The 17,581-nt window shown below is 55.2% G+C and overlaps 1 protein-coding gene across 9 annotated transcripts in view; it reads right to left on the bottom strand.

The window, feature by feature from the left end:
* Window positions 1-349: 349 nt before the first annotated feature.
* Fgfr1 (fibroblast growth factor receptor 1) overlaps window positions 350-17,581 on the bottom strand; it is a 49,473-nt gene continuing 32,241 nt past the window's right edge. Inside the window, exons 1-17 of one of the 9 annotated variants that reach the window (XM_033765360.1) lie at window positions 15,652-15,672; window positions 15,241-15,507; window positions 13,948-14,037; window positions 13,545-13,717; window positions 10,178-10,301; window positions 9,417-9,607; window positions 7,459-7,603; window positions 5,456-5,658; window positions 4,600-4,745; window positions 4,276-4,397; window positions 3,829-3,939; window positions 3,198-3,388; window positions 2,287-2,409; window positions 2,100-2,170; window positions 1,721-1,858; window positions 1,496-1,601; window positions 350-1,411 (exon numbers count right to left, since the gene is read on the bottom strand). In XM_033765360.1, coding sequence (XP_033621251.1) covers window positions 1,235-1,411; window positions 1,496-1,601; window positions 1,721-1,858; window positions 2,100-2,170; window positions 2,287-2,409; window positions 3,198-3,388; window positions 3,829-3,939; window positions 4,276-4,397; window positions 4,600-4,745; window positions 5,456-5,658; window positions 7,459-7,603; window positions 9,417-9,607; window positions 10,178-10,301; window positions 13,545-13,685 — 1,989 coding nt within the window. In that variant the 5' untranslated portion in view covers window positions 13,686-13,717; window positions 13,948-14,037; window positions 15,241-15,507; window positions 15,652-15,672 and the 3' untranslated portion in view covers window positions 350-1,234. Of the gene's footprint in view, window positions 1,412-1,495; window positions 1,602-1,720; window positions 1,859-2,095; window positions 2,171-2,286; window positions 2,410-3,197; window positions 3,389-3,828; window positions 3,940-4,275; window positions 4,398-4,599; window positions 4,746-5,455; window positions 5,659-7,458; window positions 7,604-9,416; window positions 9,608-10,177; window positions 10,302-13,544; window positions 13,718-13,947; window positions 14,038-15,240; window positions 15,508-15,651; window positions 15,673-17,581 lie in introns of those variants that run through there. The other 8 variants (XM_010604919.3, XM_033765358.1, XM_010604908.1 and 5 more) reach the window with 8 other exon arrangements.

Below are 17,581 nucleotides of genomic sequence, written 5' to 3'. Positions count from 1 at the left end.
ACCAGTCTTCGGTCGCTTGCCCACATGGAGGGCGGACGCCGACCCCTCCTCTCCCTCACTTCGCACGCCCGCCGCTCGGCTGTCCCAAAGGCCCTCCCTCTCCGCACCGGAAACACTCCGCTGGCCCTCGGGCTCTGAGGCACAGATAGGAGGCTCCTGCCCAGCACGTGGGCGTCATCTTTTCTTGATTTTCCTACAGGTCAGAGAGGTAGGAGGTTTGTCGTGAGGTCAGGGTGTCTGACCCAGGAGGCTGATGACAAGGGAACTGTGGGGGATGTGTGTGCCTCCTGGACCTCGGTCTCCTCCTTTCCAGGGAATGTCTGCTCCCTTTTCACACAGCCCGGATAAAAATGAAGCAGCAGCAATTTTTATTGAGGGACCTAAACTGAAAATGGGTTGAGAACATAATTTAAAAAAATAAAACAGCAAAAGTAGCAAAAAATATATGAACTTTTTAAAAACATTTTCCTTTTTTTTTTTCTTTTTTCTTCATTTTTAATATATAGCAACTGATGCCTCCAAGCCACCAGGAGCATCTTACCCAATGGGTAAATCTCTGGCAACGACCATTTTAAAAAGACATGTAAATATATACTCAGATTTATACACTTTGTGTCTTCTTCATAGCTATGTACAAAGCCCCCAGTTCAGGGCTGGGCCCCAGGGCCACATCGCTGCTCCGTCTTTGCCTCAGCATCCTCTGGTGCCAGGTATTTGGTCAGCAAAGCAAATTAGTATTGGAATTAGGAAGCCACTGGCACCATCCATGTGGAGCAGAGTTCACCTTCAACTGAGGCCCGAAGCAGTGACCTCCTACTCTAGTAGCCCTGAGGACAATGCACCTGCCACCAGAATGCAGGGGGCTGACGGCCAAGGTGAAACACAGAACCGGTACCAGGAATCTCAGAAGCTCTCGCCCGCGTGCCCGCTCGTCTGCCCACCCTGGCCCTCTGAGCATTGCCGGAGGCAGGGAGAGGTCTTGGTCCAACACTCAGGAAGGAAGTGGCCAGCAGCCAGTGCCCCTTCTTGGCTCCTCTCTCTCACAAGCAGGTAGAGAGGAAGAGCAGGAAGACAGGAGCCCAGCGACAGGAAGGCAGGCCACACAGGAAGGCCTCGACAGGCGGCTGGCTCCTGCCAGCAGGAAGGGGCACGGGAAAGGCAGTGAGTCCAGCAGGGAGCTGTGGATGAGGGGTACGGCTGATGGGGAGTCTGGGGAGGGACATGTGGGCGGTGGTCAGCGTCTTTTGAGTCCGCCATTGGCAAGCTGAGTTGGGTGTCGGGGCAGACAGGGTTCCTCAGGCAACGGCTCATGAGAGAAGACGGAATCTTCCCCTGAGGAGCAGGTAGAGCTTCGGGTGTCGGGAAAGCTGGGTGAGTACTGGTCCAGGGGCATTGACAGGTCCAGGTACTCCTGGGACAGGTGAGGAGAGACTGTCAGGCTGTGATCACCGAGACACCCCCTGTATGATGCTAAGCTTCAGCTGGGCTTCCTTACCTGGTTGGAGGTCAAGGCCACGATGCGGTCCAGGTCTTCCACCAGCTGCTTGAAGGTAGGTCTCTGAGAGGGCACTGCATGCCAGCAGTCCCGCATCATCATGTACCTGCGCACAGAGCACAGCGGTGTAGAGGATGGCCGGGAAGGGCGTTTCCTCCGGATGCACAGCCCTCCGCTCCCCAGGGCCCAGCTTGAGGCCTCAGGTGCATTCATCCCCAGGCTTACAGCTCATTGGTGCAGTTACTGGGCTTGTCCATTCGATGGCCCTCCTTCAGCAGCTTGAAAAGCTCCTCCACAGGCACCCCAGGGTACGGGGAGCCACCCAGTGTGAAGATCTCCCACAGCAGGACTCCGAAAGACCACCTGCGGATAAACACAGCCTGGCCATCCTAGGCTGTCCCGCCCCACCCCACCCCGACTCGGCCCTCCGCGCCAAGGGGGCACCAAGCAGGGAGGGCCATCTGCTCAACAAGCGCGGACACAGCAAATACGCACACCCACTGTCTCTGAGAGGGAGCGAGATGCTCGTCCATCCCAGGGGACGAAGAGCCCAGCAGAAATCCTCTCTCCCACAACACCTGGCAACTACTTATTTCAGACTCACACATCACTCTGGTGGGTATAGATCCGGTCAAACAGTGCCTCGGGGGCCATCCACTTCACAGGCAGCCGGCCCTGTAAGCAGCATGGGAGATTGGGGACAGTGAGGACACCGCTGGGGGTGTGGCACGTACATCTTCAGTCCACCCCCACAGCGGAGAACAGCCCAGCTCCAGGAGGGCAACACTTACATTGGTCGTCTTCTTATAGTAGTCTATGTGATGAATGTCTCGAGCCAGGCCGAAGTCTGCAATCTTCATCACACTGTCCTCCGTCACCAGGACATTCCTGGCGGCCAGGTCTCGGTGGATGCACTGCAGAGGGCAGGGTGGGGGCAGGTGAGGGGGGCAGGCCCTGGACCGAGCACTGCTACTCAGCGGACTCCCCTACATTCCGCCCCTCGTTCCGGGCACAGCAGAACCACTGACCACGCAAAAAACTACCACACCACTGGACCCTCCCAAAAGTCTGCCCCTCCACTCCAACATCGACAGTTCTGGCCTTCTTGATCCTTTTACCAAAACCTCTTTTTTTTTGGTACAGGGGATCGAACTCGGGTCCCTGTGCTTGCGAGGCAGGCGCCGGAACCACGGAACCACCGAGCTAAACCCCCGGCCCTCTGAGCTTTTGTATTTTCACAAAGGTGGACACATTAGGCCTATGTTCAGTCCACCTGGGTACCAGCTGTGGACCCTGTCCCTTAGGCACAGCACGTCCATGCTGGGTCAGGGCTCAGATCAAGCCACCATTTACAGAGCACCAAGAAGTCTACTTAACACTCACACAGATGTGATTCTGTCTTATCCCTCTAACAATTCTGCGACGTAAGTAATATTACTTGTACTTTGTATTTGAAGAAATAGTTGCCCGAGGTTATGCAAAGTGGTAGACACAGATCTGAACAGAATCCAGGGTAATCCCGAGGCCACTGTCACTAGGCTGCACCAGCTCTCTGTCTGAGGTCCTCGGAGCTTAAGACAGCACATAAGGCCAGCAATCAATACATCTACAGCTCTACCAGACGATGGAAAGTCACGAGCTGGGGTACTAGCAGGGCCCGATCCCACTCTGACTCCACACTGGGGAGACTCAAGCTCCACACCTTCTTGGAGGCGAGATATTCCATGCCCCGGGCCACCTGGTACGCACAGGACACCAGGTCCTTGGAGGAGAGCTGCTCCTCCGGGTTGTGGCTGGGGTTGTAACAGTATTCCAGCCCTGGGGGCCTCCGGGCCTGTAGGTATTCCCGCAGGTTGCCCTTGGAGGCATACTCCACGATGACGTACAAAGGACCTGCGAGCACAGGGAGGCAGCAGTAAGCAGGTGTGGCTTCACCTGGAGGAAGCCCTCCCCCAGTGACACCCCATTTACATGCGCCCTGGTCTTATCCTGCTTCCCTGTACCTCTGGATAGGAGCCCGAAGTCTTTCTATCACCACAGAAAGTCAGGCAAATTCTTTTCTGCGTATCCAGAAAATTCCCAAACAGAGTTGGAAGTCAGAGCCCTGCCATAGGTCACTGTCACTTCCCCATTCGTGTCTCCACGCTGCACATGAACCTCAGTGTCTACATTCTCAGAGGAGCACTAACGGGACACCGACCCAGACCCAAGAAGCACTCTGACCATGTTAAACCAGCCCCTCTCCTCCGTCCCTTCCCTAGGTCAGCTAAGAGTCCTTGTCAGATACTCAGGGCCAGACCCGGCCAGGAGGGCAGCGCCCAGCCGGTGCCTACCATCTTGCGTGCAGGCCCCCAGCAGGTTGATGATGTTTTTGTGCTTTCCAATCATCTTCATCATCTCCATCTCAGAGATCAAGTCCGACAGGTCCTTCTCTGTTGCATCAGCTTCGTGTGCAAACCAGAATGGGGTGAGCTTGGTTACTTTGGGAGGGAGGAGCGAGGACAGCCACGCGGTGGGGAGGGTGGACGCTTGAGGCCCTCGCTTCAGCTTAGCCTCTCCGCCCCTCCACCGGGAGCTCCGGCTGTAGTGTGGTAACGAGTGCGGCTGCTGGTGATGGGACCAATGACACCAAGGGACCAGAGACTGCAGGGATCCTAGGTGTGCAACCCCCCCCCCACAATCGCACAGGCAGCGCGGCCGACGTGGGCGATGCGAGCAGCAGAGGGACGCTTTGACTGGGGCACCGGACGGGCAGGCGGGTAAGGGGGGATCTCACTTACACTTCAACATCTTCACAGCCACTTTGGTCACACGGTTGGGTTTGTCCTTGTCCAGCCCAATGGCCTCCGCCAACACCACCTGCCCAAAGCAGCCCTCTCCCAGGGGTTTGCCTAAGACTAATCTTTGGGGAAACGGAGAATGGTGTAAGTTGGAGCTGGTAAAGGTCACACCTTCACAAGACCCCATCACCCAACCGAGAATGGAAAGTGGACAGAGTACTTCTAGAGGGACCTCGTGCGTCTCAGAAAGCCGCACACACACGACTGCCACCCTCAGGACAGCCACCCGGGGATAGCCTCAGAAAGCTGGGCATCCGATGGTACCTGTCCCGGGGCAGCTCCCACCGGGGGTCTTCAGGGAGCTCGTATTCAGAGACCCCAGCCAGCATGGGGGTCCCACTGGAGGAGAGACGGGAGGGCCGGACCAGAAGAACCCCAGAGTTCATGGAGGCACTGGAGTCAGCGGACACCTGCAGGGAAGGGTGAGGTCACTCTCCTAGCAGGGCATGTGCTGGGGGCAGGGCGGTAACAGACGCCGAGTCCTTAAAGGGCTTTTTGCCACAGCGGAGGTGTCTGTGACATTTCTTTCCCAGTCAGAAGAACCAAGTTCTGGCTCTGATTTCCACCACCAACTAGGCTTCCTGGGCTTCATACCTTTCCCTGCTTGACAACGTCATAACTTACTGCACTAACGACTCAGTTCCTGCCCCAATTCTTTGAGAAAACCTTAGATTATGGGTTCCTGCCCTCTACAGCACCTGCCAGAGTCAGCACTGTGCTAAGTGAAGTTCACTCCTTCACACACCCTCACTTTCTCTTGAGGAAGGAAAGAGCATACGGGATTGATTTGCTTCTTCTTTTCTACCCTGCACCTCGACACCTCTGCCTGGCCCCAGGAACAGTCCAAATGCAAGACAACAGGTACACATTCAGTCCTGCCTGGACTTTCCCCAAACCCACTGTGCCAATTAAGCGGGTCCTTGAAGTTAGGGCAGCAATCCACGGGTCAGACCGGCGGGAGCCTGCCTGGTCAAGGGTGGTCCCCTGTGCCTGGCCCAGAAGTCTGAAAGCAAAGCCCCGAGTAGATTAGGGACAGTGCAGGGTGAGAGGCCCCTAGGGGAATCCTCAGAGACCCAGGGGAGAACGTGGCAGCAATCGTGCGAATCCCCCATCTACTTTCTGTTACCTGTCTGCGCAGAGGGATGCTCTTGGCCAGCTTGTGCACGGCCATCTGGCTGTGGAAGTCACTCTTCTTGGTGCCACTCTTCATCTTGTAGGTGATGACGGCGCCCACCATGCAGGAGATGAGGAAGGCGCCTGTGCAGTAGATGATGATCTCCAGGTAGAGGGGTGAGGTCATCACTGCCGGTCTCTCCTCGAGGGCTGGGTCAGTGTGAACAGGGTGTTAGCGGGCTCTGGGGACCGTGGTGCGAGTCCCTGCTCCGTGAGACACAGCACTCATCTCCCTCCCTCCGGGGGCTTTGGGGGAAGACCCAGACCAGGTTCTGGCACAGAGGTCAGATGTCCTGTGACCTGGGGGCCTCCCGGAATGACCTCAAGTCCACAGAAGGGCGGAACCCCGTGGGGGCGGACCTATGGCACGTGTGCCACAGTGGGCCGTCTGCGGCCCCTGCAGGCTCTGAAAGGCTCATCTGGACCAGACTATCTTGCCGCGCAGGCTCCACCCTCACTCCGCAGCCCTTGCTGGGACTGTACCAAGTACCCTGCAAGTCCCTTCGCAGACGCCTCACTCAGCTTCCTCATGGAGGCAGGGCCCCTTTCTCACCACTGTCGCGCACACTAACTGCACGGGGACAGATGGACTTTCTGAGGAGGCACCGCCGGGCATGTAAGATGCCTGGGATGACAGCGGAAGGGGGGACCAGCTTGCATCCTGACGAAACACCCCACCGCAGGCCTGTGTTGCTTCTGCCAGTTAGACCCCTGGCCAGACCACAGGCAAAAGCGATTGAATTTTCAAAGGTTTTCCATTCTTAAGAATTCCACAGGCCCTAAAGGACTTTTACCATGTAAGAAATTTTGAAGTGGGTGTGTGAGGGGCATTATTTTATTCGTTTCCAACCTTCCGTGCAGAACTCACACCCGGCCCCACAGAAGCCGTCACTGAGTCAGTCTGCTTTCGCATCAAGGGGAAAAGTGGGGCACCAGCCTCACAGAGGCTCTCTGGGCCCCACTGTGTGGTCAGCCCTCCCCTGTGAACACAGCTCTAGGCACCAGGGAGGTGGCACCCGGGGCCCTTTCAGAGGGGCACAAGGCTCACGAGGAGACAGCACAGCTGAGGGTGGGAAAAGTGTTCTGCTATTTCCTTCCCACAATATTAAGAAATGAAGACGTTCATTGGGAGTTCAGAGAGGACAAAGACAGGGACAACAACAAAAACTATGCTTCTCTACCACAAGCGGGGTGTTAAGAGACTGCTGGGCAAGCAGGGTAGAGAGGTTGAGGGGAGAAAGAGGGCAACGTCTGCAGCCACAGGAGAGAGCAGCACCCAGACCACATGCAGGACACTCAGAGCCACAAGCAGTGCCAGTCCTGCAGTCACAGCCCGCCACCCCGCGCAGGCTGTGGCTCCTTCCTCCTGGGCCCAGCACAGACGGACACCTCCTTTCTTGGTACAGTAGCCAAGAAGATCAATGGGCACCCTCAAGCCTCCTGTGCTGCCTGGGACGGGCCTTCTAACGGCAGCTGAGCTCACTGCCTCGGTAGTGACAGAAGACTCCGGCACCCAGTCCTCAGGCCAAGTGCCTGCGTTCAAGGGAGCAGGAGTATGTCCCTTCTGAAGCTCTTGGGACCACCAGAGGGTCTGGTAGTTCAGACCCTTGCTGCCAAGTGGGTGCAATGGCTGCTGGAGCCAAGGGTGGAAGGAGCCTGCCGTGGAGGACAGCCCAGCTGCAAGGTAAATCCAGACCCAGGGCATGCATTCCACCGGCCGAGGGAGAGCCTGAAACAGGTCATGTGGGCAGCCTCTGAGCTCCTGCAAAACCAGGAACCTCCACGTGAGCTGAGAGGACTCAGCCTCGGACTGGACAGAAAAGGGCACGTGGCAGGTGAGAACCACCCCTCCACCTACCTCTCCGGCTGCGGGTCTCCCCCAGCCCCGGAATGCATGCTCCCCCCGTGCCCGTGGCGAGGCAGGACATCGAGGAGAAGCACAGTGTGTACCTTCCAGAACGGTCAACCATGCAGAGTGGTGGGAGAGTCCGATAGAGTTACCCGCCAAGCACGTATACTCCCCCGCGTCCTCAAAGGAGACATTCCTTAAGTGAAGAACTTCCATCTCCTTGTCGGTGGTATTAACTCCAGCGGTCTAGAAGGGACAACGGGAGCAAAATGGACAAGCACAGGACATGAGACCTCAAAGAGACCCGGAGGAAGGGCGGAGAGGAGGACAGGACACCAGAGGAAGAGGTTCTCCCCAGCATCTGCTTTGCAGGAAGGAACAAACAACACCACCAGGCAGCGAGACCTATTAGAGGAAGACAGGGCGGCCCGGGGAGCTCCGGCGGACCTGAGGAGACAGGCGGTTACAACCCTTCACCACGCTGCCATCCCTGTCCACCCAAGCATGCGCGGCAGGCGGCATGGAGAAATGAGGCCCGGCGACGACGGGGGGCTGTTTGGTTTCCGAGGGAATACACAGGAGGGAGGGAGGGAGCAGTCTCTCAGGGCGGCAGGTCCCGGGCTCCGCGGGCACACCCAGCCCTCTTCTCACCACCACGCACACTTCAGTCCGAGGTCTCCTGCCTAGCACGGCCACTGCGGCTTGGGTATCCAGACTCACACGTAAGCCAAGGGACACACAGAAGGCACGAGGGACCGGCAGACACCAACACAGAACCAAACCAAACCAGCCTCCCAGGCCAGGGATTTTTCCATGGCTCGGGCACTAAGAACGCAGGAGGATCACAGGGGGACTGGCGCTGGTCTCCCCGCCTGCCCCAGCAGCGTGGGGCCCGAGTCAGATTCCCAGCACAGGGCCCCATCCGTGTCCCCATTACCTTTCGCCTCAGGTCTGGTGACAGTGAGCCACGCAGACTGGTTAGCTTCACCAATATAATTGGAAACCTTACACACATACTCCCCGCTCTGGGCCTCTGTCACATTGAACAGGGTCAGCACCTCCGCATCCGAGCTATTAATCCCCGAATGCTGGAACAAACCAACGACACACCAGTCAGTCGGGCAGACACGGGGATGTGGCCACTTTCTGCTCCCATGTGACTCGCAGGTGGGCCCAGGGAGGCAACGCGAGGGGAGACATTATACTGAGACGTGTAATCTTCCCTTCAGAGCTGGACAAAACAAGTTGGTTTCCAAAGTCCAAAATGTTTGAGGTGATAAAAAAAATTAAAAAGAGAGAAACAAAGAGAAATCGCTGGCCCAAAGCCAATGCTCCGTTTGCATCCAACCCACTCCTCCAGCCCGGGGCAGGGGTTGTACATGGTGACTGAAGCCAAGGCCCAAGGCCACAGCCCTCTGCCCAGCACAGAAGTTTCAGCACCAGGGGCGAAGAGAAGGGACAGCCAGTAAATCTTTGGGACAGCTAAGCCAGGGGAGAATGAGCTCTAACTCTGGGACAAGGAGGTAAACCACTTTCCCAGCTTCTGGTTACTTCCTGTTGTAAGATCCACTGGAGACTTAGCCAGTTACCTTCCCTGGATTAATGGAGCGTTCAGGGAAAACGAGAGTCTGGGGATGACAGGAAAGAGGAAGACAATGCCATTACTCCTCTACTGCCTAGGATTTATACGTGGCATTTGCTTTCCTGACTACTCAAGCTGTGTCCCTGTCATTCATCCCATTTGCCAAAAGGTCATCACTGGAAAGCAAGCGGGGGCAAGACGGGGTCACCTGCTCGCTGGAGATGGTTTGGCCCTGGACAGTGAGTAAGCAGGAGTTGGAACCCCTGCCTCGAGTAGCCGATCCCAAGTCTTAGCAGAGTCACTCTCAAAGTTCCGTAAAAGCACCACGGTCCACTCCCCAACAGTCTGTTCCCAGCTCACCTCCACCCATCCTGTCATTAGTCCCAACCCCAGGCACTGTGCCCGGTGCCTGAGCCCCTGGAAGGTGCTGGTCTCTTTCCCAGTACACTGGCCCATTAAGACTGGGATCAAGATTACCTTCAAGATCTGCACATAAGGCAGGTTGTCCGGGCCAATCTTACTCCCGTTCACCTCGATGTGTTTCAGCCACTGAATGTGGGGCTGTGGGTCACTGTACACCTTACACATGAACTCCACGTTGCTGCCCAGGGCCACTGTCTTGTTGGCAGGCAACCCTGCCTGCAGGATGGGCCTGTGAGGGGACCGCTCTGCGGAAGGGAGAAAACGGGCTCATCACACCTTGCTGTGAGCAGGTCCCGCCTGGGACACCCGCAGACAGCGCCCTCTCCGACGGTCTAGGGAGGGGCAATGCCCTGGCCATCGCCTCTGCTGAGTGCCAGGTAACCTGCCCCGATTCCAGCCTCAAGCAGCCAGGAACCTCCTCTCAATGGCAGCGAAGGCACCCACTGTACAGGCGCAGTCTCTCATCTACACGAAGAGCCCGTGGCTCAGACACAGCTCCAGATTTCGGCCTAGCGTACTTCTCACCTAAAACCAGTCCCTAATTCCTGCTGTGCCAAGGATGGCCCAGGACCAGGGATGGCACATCACCTAGGAGTCTGTCAGAAATACAGAACGATAGGCTGGGGATTTAGCTCAGTGGTGCCTCACCTGCCTCGCAAGTGCAAGGTCCTGAGTTCGATCCCCGTACCCCCCCAAAAATGCTCAAAACAAGACGTGATCTGCTCTAGGTAACAACCCTAATGGGCGCCAAATGTTCTCCTGACTCCACCCCTAGGGCCCCACCCTCTCCTCCCAGGGCGTCTTGGGCTTCTTACCCACGACGTCGAGCTGGTAGGTGTGGTTAATGCTTCCGTACTCATTCTCCACAATGCAGGTGTAGTTGCCCTTGTCAGAGGGCACCACAGAGTCCATGATGATGCTCCAGGTGGCGTAACGGACCTGTGGCGACGCACACCAAGGCGCCGGTGAGGGTCTGAAGCCCAGCTGCCCCGTGAGGCAGCTTAGGCCTGGGCCTGCTCTAGGAGCTTTTACACTCAGGAAGGGCCCATCCTGCTGGCGGACAGACAGGTGCGAGGACTTGGATATCTTCACCCCAGCATTCAAGGCCAGCTGTAATCTGGACAAACAGGCTCTGACCCTCCCAACCTCACTAGGAGCCTTTGGACTCTGGGCGTCTGTCCACACCACTCCTGTGTAGGGATGGTTCTGCTAAAGCCAGCCCTGGCTGCCCCTGACATCCTATTTCCAAAGCAGCCTCCACCTCTGGCCGAATCTCTGGCGAGAACTATTCTTACCCTCCCTCTGCATCTCTGCTGAAACACTGATGGCAGTCTGCTCTGTATGATCACTGCTCATTTGCTGCTTTCGGGTTTTGTGTATGTGTGGTACTGGGCATTGAACTCAGGGCCTTTGCACTGAGCTACTTCCCCAGCCCAACCCCCTTTTCTGAGACAGAGTCTAAGTCACTAAATCGCACAGGCTGGGCTCAGTCACCACGGAGCTGAGGGAGTCACCCTCCCAGAGTGCTGGAATTACAGATGTGCACCGCCACATCTGGCTTCTAACACTAGAAAATCTCTGTGGGCAGGAGGTTGTCTCACTCCATCCGAAACACAGTAACTTAGAGAGCAAGTACTTGGTGAATTAACTTAAAACTTTTTCCTAGGGGTTGGGCATGGTGGTGTACACCGATAATCCCAGCTACTCAGAAGGCCAAGGCAGGAAGATCACATATTCTAGGCCACCTTCGGTAACTTAGCCAGACCTTGTTCTCAAAATTAAACAAGCAGGGCTGGGGATTTAGCGCCTGCCGCGCAAGCACAAGGACCAGAGTTTGATCGCAGGTACAAAAACAAAAAAAAAAAAACAAAAAAAACAAACAAAGACTGGGCATGGTGGCACACACCTGTAATCCCAGAACTGGGGAGGCTGAGGCAGGAGGATCGCTGTGAGTTTGAGACCAGCCTGGGCTACAGACTGAGTTCCAGGTCAATCTCAACTACATAGTGAGACCCTGTCTCAAACCCGCCACCCCGGGCAAATAAAAATAAATAAATAAAACAAAAAGGGGGGCAGGGATTTAGCTCAGTGGCATTGAGCCTGCCTACAAGCGCAAGGTCCTGAGTTCAATCCCTGGTACCCAAATAAATTACTAAATAAATGAAAATTTAAAAGGTGGGGGGCGTAGGCTAGGGGTGTAGCTCAGCTCAAACTTGCTTACCATGTGCAAGGCCCTGATTTTAATCCCCAGTCCATTAAAAAATAATAATAATAAAAAATATATATATATATATTTATATACACACACGCACACACATTTCTCGACTACTTCAGACTGCCTTTGTTTCTCTTAGATAATTTCTTACAATATATATATATTTCTTCTGCATTTTTGTTAGAAAAGAAGTTGGGCGTGGTGGTGCACGCCTGTAATCACAGTCCTCAGAAGGTTGAGGGCTGCTGCAGGTTCGAGGCCAGCCCTGACTACACAGCGAGCTCAAGGCCATTGTGGACTATACAGCAGGGCTCCGTCACCAAAAACACAAGAGGGCTGGAGATGTAGCTCAGTGGTTCTGCCTCCTGCGCCTGCCTGAAAGTATGAGGTCCTGCATCTGATCCCCAGTACCAAACACAAAAACAAAAACAAAAAAGAAGGGGGTTAGTTAGAGCAGGGGAGGGAAGACAAGTTAGGTGAGAAGAGATAAACAGGGACTCTGGGAATGACCAGACCGAAGGAAGATGGATCGGGATAAAGATGTTCTTCCTCTCAATAGAATGGGAATGACAGCAATTTACACAAGAAAGGGGAGTTGGTTATTAACATGATCTATCTAACAATTCGCAAAACAAAGCATGAGAGCGTTAAGAAGCACTTTCATTTGTGGCCAAAGGTCAGGTGAACCTGTCATTCTTCTGTTCTGCTATGGGAAGGTGGCTGCATTTTCCCCTTTAACAAAGTAATTGTAGCGCCAGGGATTTAGCTCAGGGGTTCTGCAAGTGCAAGGTGCCGCGTTCAATACCCTGTACCAAAAAACAAAACCAAAACCAAAACCAGAAAGAAATTGTTAGTCAGGTATAGTGGTGCACGCCCGTGATCCCAGAACTTAGGAAGCTGAGACCGGAGGATCAGTGTGTTCCAAGGCTAGCCTGGACTGCATAGGCGGACCCTGTCTCAAAACAACAAAAAAACAAAACAAAAAACAAACCATATAAAGCAAACTAATTATGGGCTGGGGTGTATCTCAGTGACAGAATGTGTGCTTAGTGTGGGCAAAGCCCTGGTTTCCGTTAGGTTCCAACCCTAGTATCACACACACCAAAAGAGTAATTGAGTAATACACAACAGCTTAAAAATGCTCATACCCTTTGACCCAGTAATTTCATTTCCAGCAATGTGTTCTAAGGAAGGCTGTTTAAACATTCTGATGAAAATATTTGCTCTGAGGCTGGGCATGGTGGCGCACCCCTGTAATCCCAGCACTTGGGAGGCCGAGGCAGGAGGATCACTGTGAGTTTGAGACCAGCCTGAGCTACATAGTCAGTTCCAGGGCAGTCTGAACTATATATAGTGAGACCCTGCATCAAAAAACCAAAACCAAAACCAAACAAAAAAAATTGCTGCAACATTGTTTAAATTAGTGAAAAACTAAAAACAAAACAAAACCTAAATATTATACAATAGTTTATTAAACTGTGGGATATACTGATATGGAATCTTATGTAGCCATGAGAAAACTCTCAAACACTCATGCCTGAAATAACAATGACTCATGTTATTTTAAACAAATGATAAAATATATGTACTGTGATCAATTATGGAAAAGCTATACACACAGAAAAAGATAATTTTTAAACTTTTCTGCATTAAATTTTAAAAAACATATCACTATAGTAAAAAGGCGTTATTTAGAACAACTACAAGGGCTGGGAATGTAGCTCAGCGGTACAGCACTTGCTCGGTATGGGCAAGTCCCTGGGTTCCATCCCCAGCACCAAGAAAATCCCCTACAAATTAGAGGTAAATAATGAGGATTTCCTGTCTCAGCCTCTTCCATTCCTCTCATGCTAACTTCTTTGGGGTCCTGGGGATGGAACTCTGGACCTGGTACTGAGAGACAGGTGGGCAGTCCACCCCCGGCATCGTGCTAACTTCTCTAACTTTTCTATACGACCCCTGTGTACCTTGTAGCCTCCAATCCTGTGGTCGGGTTTGAATTCTTTGCCATTTTTCAACCAGCGCAGCGTGGGGTTGGGGGTCCCACTGGAAGGGCATTTGAACTTCACCGTCTTGGCGGCGGGCACGGCGTGTAGTTTCTTCTCCATCTTCTCCGGGGACGTCCAATACGGAGCTACGGCTGCCCAGGGAAAGCCAAGAGAGACAAGATGGGGAGGTGGTCAGGCTCCAGGGCACGGTCCGGTGCCAGGCACCTGCCAGCATCCGCGCCGGCGCCCAGCACTCAGCACCGGTAGCGAGGCGCCCTGACCTCACGGGCCTCTGCCTCTGCCCGTCTTCTTGCTTCAGCGCACCCCCGTTCCCTGAACCCGACTCCCAGGCCCACAGGAGGAAGGTAGGAAAGCGTCTCACGCGTACGGTTTGGTTTGGTGCTGTCTGTCTCTTTCTCCTCGGAGGAGGAGTCATCGTCGTCATCGTCGTCTTCCGAGGAGGGCAGCGCATCTGTGGAGGGAAGAGCGGCACTGAGGACAGCTCCAGGGCGCGAGAGCCTCCGTCCTCACCGCCCGTCATCGTCACCGTCACCGGGAGGCAGCAGCGCCCTCCCCAGCAGGACGCCAGGCCCAGCCTTCCCTTGCCGACAGTCTCGCAATGGGACAGAATCGGTCTAAGAAGGGCGCGCACCAGTGCTCGGCCCCGCCCGCTCTCTACCAGAGCCTTCGCGATGGGCGGCTCCCCAGGGCCAGCGGTTTCTTTCTTTTCTTTTGGTACCGGGGATCGAACTCTGGTTCTTGTGCTTGTGAGGCAGGTGGTGGAACCACTGAGCTAATCCCCGGCCCCAGCCGTTTCTGTTTCTGCGCTTGGAGGCTCTTTGGCTCGAGCCATCACCCGGCCATCCTGGGTCTCAGAATGGCAGCCGGGGAACCTGCGTCCTTCTTTGGGTCGCCAACCACCGGGAGGCACAGGCAGGTCTAGGCTGCAGTCGGGACTTCTCTAGCATGAGCTGCTAAGGCCTGGGAGCTGCCCTTCTTAACCACAGCAGGTGGGCAGCCTGCAGCGGCCCACATCTCTCCCTGACGAGAACGCACCCCTCGTGAGAACAAGCCCGACAGTGGCAGTGAGCGGCACGGTTTGTGCCACAGCTTTGGCCAGTCCTTCCTGGCACCCTCGGGGATCTGGGAGGAAATAAAGAAGGCGCGATCCTCCGTTGGGACAGATTCGAAATGCTGCCGGGAGGAGGTACCGTGCCTGCACGCTGGGCACACAATGCCAGCCCCACCTCCCCGATCCTAGTTTTGTCACAGTCGCATCCTAACAGTGACAGATTCCCCGGCTGCCCAGGAACTGGCCGGCGAGTGTCGCCATCACACTTGTGCACAGGGCGGTGCTCCCCAGTCCTTCCCAGCACAGCAGGATCTCACTTTGGGCGCTGTTTGCACCACATCCAAACGGCAAGGCAGTGACAGCATGAAAGCCGGCTGAGCCCCACCTGGCATCCCGGAGATCTGGGCAAGATCTCTGGCCTGGGGTCCACCCCCAGGTCTCCCCTGAGAACTAAGCTGCACGCCGGGCAGGGAGCAGTGTTAGTGGGCAGCAGTTTCTGAAGCAGAGTGGGGCAGATCACGGAAGGGAAGGCTCACCTCCCCTGAAACCAGCAGACAGAGGCAAGGAGGGTCTGCGGGAGGGGAGGAGGGCGTGGCTACCAACCTGAGACGTTGACGGAGAAGTAGCTGGTGTCACTGCCGGAGGGACTGCTGGTCACGCAGGCGTAGAGGCCGGAGTCGGCAGGCACGGAGTCCCGCACCTCTACCTCCTCCCCCGTGATGCGGGTGCGGTTGCTTTCTGCGAGCTGCACCCCGTCCCGCAGCCAGTTGATGCTCTGTACATCGTCCCGCAGCCGACAGCGGAGCTGCAGCAGGTCACCAGGGTGGACCAGGAGGGACTCCACCTCCACAGGGGCTCCCCAGGGCTGGGCTGCAGCCACCACGGGGGCCGGGAAGAGGAGCCAGGGGGAGAGGAAGGAGGGAGACAAAGGGAGTTACGCTAGCCACGGACTCGAGGCCACAGAGCTGGGGAGGTAGGACCGGGAACACGGGTCAGCGGGAAGTGCCCAGCTACCTGGAAACCCCGTTCTTCCCCGCCACCCGACTCCTCCAAAAGTCAAAGGAAGAAAGAGGCAAGTTAGGAAGCAGCTGCAGCAGCATTAAGCAGGTCATGTTTCAGTTCTCTCCATCCCTGGGGAAGGGCCAGCCCTCCCTGGGACTTGTTTCCATAGTTCCCCAAACACAGGCCAGGTCTTTGCCAAGAGTGGCCACTTCCCAGAGGAACGCCCCATTCCTTTGGCCTAGGTCAGCCTCAGCCCTTTCCCTAGTGACTGTTTTTCCATACTGGGGATCGAACTCAGGACTTTGCTCTTGCAAGGCAGGCGCAGTGCCACTGAGCTAAAAAATCCTCGGCCCCCTAGTGACTCTTGAATACATGCTACTCCTCAAAATTCCAGCGGCACCTACCTAAATTGAAAAGGCACTTTCGTGGAACGGGACTCTGGGCTCACATGACTCAGCAAGGGTGGGGTCAGAGGCACACATGGGAGAGACAGCCCAAGGAGAGGTCAGCTCAGGGGACCCCCGGCTAACAGGTGTCAGGCCTGGAGGATTTGGGGCTTTTGCCTATATTAGGGATGGAGGCCTGCAGCTGCCACAAAACCCACACTTGCTCTGGCAGCAGAAACTGCTGCACACAAAGCCCTTTTCTCTTCATCCACTGCTGGGACGCGACCTCTCCAGCGCCCTGCAACACGATGTCACACATCCAGCCCAGCCCCTCCCACCCCCTCTCTGCTTCAGGCAGCAGCGCCGGAGCTGCAGCTCCCAAGAACACCCATCCCTCGCCTTCCAGGGAGCCGTCTGGCAAGAAGCTGCAGTCCAGACACAGCCGGAGGCCAGCTATCGAAGGGTGACTGTCCCCTCTCGACTAGCAAGGGGAAACTAAATTTCTGTTCAAGCACATTCCTGGCCTCTTCTGCGCACCAGTGCGCACGGTCACCTGGGCCTCTACTTAGAGAAGCCCACCTATTCAATCTGCTGCATCACTGGCAGGTCCCCGAACTCTGGTACATGGCTTTCCCTGGCCCCTGCTTGAACACACTGATGCCCCATGGCCAGCGGGGTAGCCTTCTGGAAGACTGGGGGAGAGGACCGGGTATGACATTTACTTTCAAATCCCTAGCACCCAGGCTAACGCCAGCCAGGCACCGAGAGTTCCTTAACAGACACTTGCTTTATAAACGACACAGGGACTGACTGTAATGCCATCTCCAAACTGTCTTCCTTTCAAACTCCCTTTTCCCCTTGACTCCTCCTCTTGCCTTACTAAGCCTATTTGTTTTTTCTTTTTTTTGGTACCGGGGATTGAACTTGGGTCCTTGTGCTTGCAAGGCAGGCCACCGAACCCCTGAGCTAAAACCCCGGCCCTACTAAGCCAATTTCTGAAGTACTCAACAAGTTTCTGCTAGAAACCTTACAAACAAAAAAATAGGAGCGTGGAGCAATGGTAGTGTCAGGCCCAGCTAGTCGGGAGGCTGAGGCAGGTGCATGGTTCCGTATCTCACTCATTGCAACAACAACAACAAAACCACAAAAATGAAAGGGAAAAGGAGGAAGGGAAGACAGGAGGACAGCTGGGGGTCCTTGGAAGGTACGAGGGTGGACAGTACGCCTTCCTCCAGGGCCCTGCACCCCGACCCTGTGTCACCACAGGGGTGCTGCTCTAAAGGGTTCGGAAAACACTAGACTAGCACCTATTTACTTTCCAGAACCTGGTCAGGGGGAAAACCACAAAGGTGAGCAGAAGACACAGCTGCTTAAAAGTCAGTTTTATGGGCCTTAGACAAAGTTGCTCTTTCCATTTTCAATGGCTTGCGGTTTTTGCCAGTGCAGGCAGAAGAAAAGCAGCTTGGACTCGGCCCTGCAAGAGCATAGCTGACACTCCTATTGATCAACTCTCATTTCCCTCAAGCAACCTCACTGATTAAACACCACACAGCTCG

This window comes from Fukomys damarensis, unplaced genomic scaffold (genome assembly GCF_012274545.1).
Source record: "Fukomys damarensis isolate Sample0158 unplaced genomic scaffold, DMR_v1.0_HiC HiC_scaffold_18, whole genome shotgun sequence".
Taxonomy (NCBI): Eukaryota; Metazoa; Chordata; class Mammalia; order Rodentia; family Bathyergidae; genus Fukomys; species Fukomys damarensis.
The sequence above is the reverse complement of the archived record's forward strand: the minus strand, read 5'-3'. Positions and strand labels throughout refer to the sequence as shown.